The sequence below is a fragment of the Hemitrygon akajei genome, chromosome 6 (assembly GCF_048418815.1).
Source record: "Hemitrygon akajei chromosome 6, sHemAka1.3, whole genome shotgun sequence".
Lineage (NCBI taxonomy): Eukaryota > Metazoa > Chordata > Chondrichthyes > Myliobatiformes > Dasyatidae > Hemitrygon > Hemitrygon akajei.
Window position 1 is genome coordinate 12,689,298 of NC_133129.1, and position 4,272 is coordinate 12,693,569.

A 4,272-nucleotide genomic window follows, 5' to 3' on the forward strand; every position below is an offset into this window, starting at 1 on the left:
GTTGATTAGAAATGAGAGTATGATTACAGTTACAGTTACAGGGAGAAGGTAGGAGAATGGGGATGAGAGAGATAATAAATCAGATATGATCAAATGGTGGAGCAGACTCAATGGGCCTAATAGTCTAATTCTGTTCCCCTGTCTTAAGGTCGGTACACCTCATCATTTTGAAGACTGCTATCAAATCTGCCCTTATTTTCTTATGCTCCAGAGAATGTTTAACCTTTTCGCATAACTCACTGGCGAATCTGTAGCTTCATTCTGACTTTCGTAAGTTATTGTGTGTTACGTATACTACAGTGCTTTACACCCTGGTTCAGAGAAACGTCTTGTTTGACAGCATACATGTAGTGAAATGACAATAAACTTGACTTAATGCGGGGAAGTGGGATTAGTGCAGTGGACAACAACTTCTGTATGAAAACGGTGAGCTGATGGTCAGATTCTATGTTGTACCGTCCTGTCAGATTTTTAGCATCTCTAGTTGTTTGCCTCCTTTGAGCCTCCAAGTTTTGGATCCTTTCTGTTCATCACCTTTAGCAGACATATGAGCTTATTACTTTCTCTCACCTCAGTCCACCGGGACAGCTGAAACTTGAACACTATCCAAAGGCAATTTTTCTCTAACACACACACACAATTCATGGTGTAAAAACCATCAGTGTGTTTACTTTACAAGTCGGAGTTAAAGATAGAACAATACGGCACAGATACAGGCCCTTCAGCCCAACAACTCCATGCTGACCAAGTAGCTCAGCTAGCAAGTTACTTGCCTGCAACCCACATCCCTCCCTCTCTGTTCAGATTTCTGAATGGACGATGAACACTACCTCACTATTTATTTTTCTATATATACACAACTCAGTGGCCACTTTACAAGGTACCCACTGTACCTAATAAAGTGGCCACTGAGAGTACATTTGTGGTCTTCTGCTGCCGTAGCTCATCCGCTTCAAAGTTCGACGTTTTGTAGTGCACTCCTATAATATGGTTATTTGAGTTACTGCCGCCTTCCTGTCAGCGTGAACCATTCTGGCCACTCTCCTCTGACCTCTCTCATTTACAGGACATTTGTGCCCACAGAACTGTTGCTCACTGGATTTTTTTCTCTCCAGTCAACTCCAGAGACTGTTGTGTGTGAAAGTCCCAGGAGATCAGCAGCTTTTGAGATACTCAAATCACCCCGTCTGGCACCAACAATCACCGACCGCACAGTCAAATTCACTCAGATCACATTTCTTCCCCATTCTGATGTTTGTCCTGAATAACAACTGAACCTCTTGACCACGTCTGCATGCTTTTATGCATCGAGTTGCTGCCATATGATTGGCTGATCAGATATTTACATTAACGAGCAGGTGTACAGGTGAACCTCATAAAGCGGCCACAGCGTATATTTCTTATGGTATTTTATAGTATATTTTATGAATTGCACCATACCGCTGCCCCAAAACAGAAAATTTAATGACCCAATCTGTGATAATAAACCTGATTCTGATTTCATGTACTTATTCAAATGCTCATGCAGCACCTGTTTCAACTTCTTAGCAGCTGAAAAACTTACATAATGATATACTGGTTACAACCTAATTCAGTACTGCCCTCTGGGGCACTGCAAAATTTCTGAAGGGATTCGCTTATGGCTTGTGAATCACACAGGGAGAAATCATTGTAATGGTGAATTTGGAGCCAACAGTGAAGACCAACTATGCCTGGATCAATTGGCTTAAAAAAAGACACTTACATTACACTGCAGGCCAATTTTCTGCCAACAAAAGAAAATGCGCTTTATTTCTGATTTTTATGTCTTAACCCTTGCTTCCTACAAGCCATCAATGGCTTGTGTGTATCTGAAGAAGCAATCTGACCAATAAGTGAACACCCAAAATAGCCACCAACTTTTACATTAAAAAAAATCATCTTAGTTCTGGTGAACAGTGTGATCTTTCCAGCCATTTATTTTCGCTAGTGAGGGGTGGGGGTGGGATGGTTAGGGGGTTTGGTGTGGGGAAGACAGTCAGATAACACATTGAGAACACAGGAGCATCAGAAAATGTAGTGACTGAAAGATAACTGGACTTTAACTCTTCCATAGCTTGGCTGGTTTGATAAAATTATACATTATATGCAATCTTGTGTACAAATAAAGCAACTTACTTATATATAAAACCATCTTTGATCAAACTCTTATGTCTATAATTGATTTTATATATGAAGTGGTTCAAGCATTATATAAAAATCACCTTTTATATACAAAATCAATTATATATAAAGTGATACACATAATATATTTAAAATTTCACCATTTCATATATAAAACCAAACTCTGTAGATCAAACCAATATAAAATAAATATATCCAATTAAAAATTACTGAAAATAAGTACAGTATATCCATATACTTACATTTTAGATCCATACCATATTATATATATACACACACACCATACACATACATACACTGTATATATTATGTACATACAATATACATACTATATACACGGAATACAATGTAAACTTGTATCCAACCCAACAGTTCACTGGTTTGGAAAGCTAAACCCCGGTTTGGACTAGCGTTAAAAGTGCCTCTTCCTGGCTTTACAGATAATCTTTTGGAAAGCTCTCCTGAAGTCCTGGTTGAAGATGGTGTAGATGACCGGATTGAGCGAACTGTTGCAGTAGCCGATCCAGAAGAAGAACTTGAAGAGGGTCTCCGGCACCTGACACAGCTCCCGGCAGATGCCGTACAGGCTGTAGCTGAAGAAAAACGGGAACCAGCAGACGACGAACACACCGATCACCACGGCCAGGACGAAGGTGAACCTCTTCTCCCTGGCTTGAGACACTTTGCTCCTGGACGCGCGGCTGCTCCGGCGTCTCTTGCGGGTGGAGAACACCACGAAAGAGCGGCTGCTCGACCGGGAGAGGCGGCTGGAGCGCTTGGAGAAGGAGTCCTTCTTGGCCGCCTGTTTCCGGCGACCTTTCTCCTCCGAGGTAGAGCTCTCGTCCACTTCGACATCGGGCGGCTCCTCGCCCGGTCGGCTACAGTGCCCGTTCTGTCTGTCGTCCGGTGCCCTGGGACCTCCTGCCGCCTCCTCAGTCTGGGACGAGCCCTCGGGAGGGTCCCTCCGCACCGACATGCCCCTGGTTCTGTGACGGGCCACCTGGTAGATCCGGACGTACACCAGCACCATGATCACGCAGGGGGCGAAGAAGGAGGCCACGCAGGACAGCAGGATGTACCAGGTGTCGTCGTTCAGCCGGCAAGCCGGATAAGTCTGGTCCTCCTCCAGCGTGCGGTCCCGGGACAGGAGCGGAGGGAAGGAGATGAGAGCCGAGATCACCCACACGGTCACGATGGCCGCTTTGATCCTGCGGGGTGTCCGCTTGAGGTTGTATTCCACGGCTTTGATGATGGACCAGTAGCGGTCCAGGCTGATGGCGCAGAGGTGGACGATGGACGAGGTGCAGAAGAGGACGTCCAGGGCCAGGTAGATGTCGCACCACGCCGTGCCGAAGTACCAGTAGCCCATGAGTTCGTTGGCCAGCGAGAAGGGCATGACCAGAGTGGCCACCAGGATGTCTGCGCTGGCTAGCGACACCAGGAAGAGGTTCTGGGGTGGCCGCAGGGCGCGGCTGGTGAACACGGCGATCGCCACCAGCACGTTGCCCGCCACCGTGAAGAGGATGAGCAGCCCCACCAGGGCGGAGAGCCCAGCTACGGCCTCCGGCGAGTAGCGGCCGAGATCGGGCGCCGGCCGCGGGCGGGAGGCGTTGAGGAGAGGGCTGCTGGAGTTGGCCCCAGCCTCCATGGTCAGGGGGAGGCCGGGGCTGTCACCTCCCGCCAACGAGTGAGTAACTTCAGGGAGCCGCCGGGACCCCCTCTCATGGTCGGGACCCCCACCCGGTTTGGTGGTTGACCATTCACTCCTCCTCTACTCCACTCTCCCACAGCACAGTGGGGAAGAGGGTTGGGTGGGCTTCTCTCTTCACTCCAAGCTCTGAGGGGCTCCCACCTCTTGTGGGAGTCGAGCCTACCACCGGCATGCAGAAGCGTCGGGGCACCTCAGCGCTCCGCGGGCACTGCCAGCTCCGGCCGGAGAGTCACGCCCACCCACTCAAACCCCCCTCCTCCCTCAGCCATTGGCGGCCGCCTCGCCCGGTTCGTCCGGTGCCTCCTGCCCATTGGCTCTCCTCTGCGCCCATCACAGAAGAGCACCGCCCCTTTTCTTCCTCCCTCCCCGCCTTCCTTTTCTCCTTCTTCAGGTAGGTC

The 4,272-nt window shown here is 48.6% G+C and overlaps 1 protein-coding gene across 1 annotated transcript; it reads right to left on the reverse strand.

Annotated features, from left to right (window-relative positions):
• Window positions 1-1,774: 1,774 nt before the first annotated feature.
• adra2c (adrenoceptor alpha 2C) lies at window positions 1,775-4,057 on the reverse strand. Its single transcript, XM_073047897.1, has one exon. It carries the CDS (start codon window positions 3,809-3,811, stop codon window positions 2,576-2,578), a length of 1,236 nt encoding a protein of 411 aa, XP_072903998.1. The 5' UTR covers window positions 3,812-4,057; the 3' UTR covers window positions 1,775-2,575.
• Window positions 4,058-4,272: the final 215 nt, after the last annotated feature.

Bases quoted from the DNA above. Each gene is read 5' to 3' on its own strand.
- adra2c (XM_073047897.1), bottom strand. From the start codon at position 3,811: ATGGAGGCTGGGGCCAACTCCAGCAGCCCTCTCCTCAACGCCTCCCGC.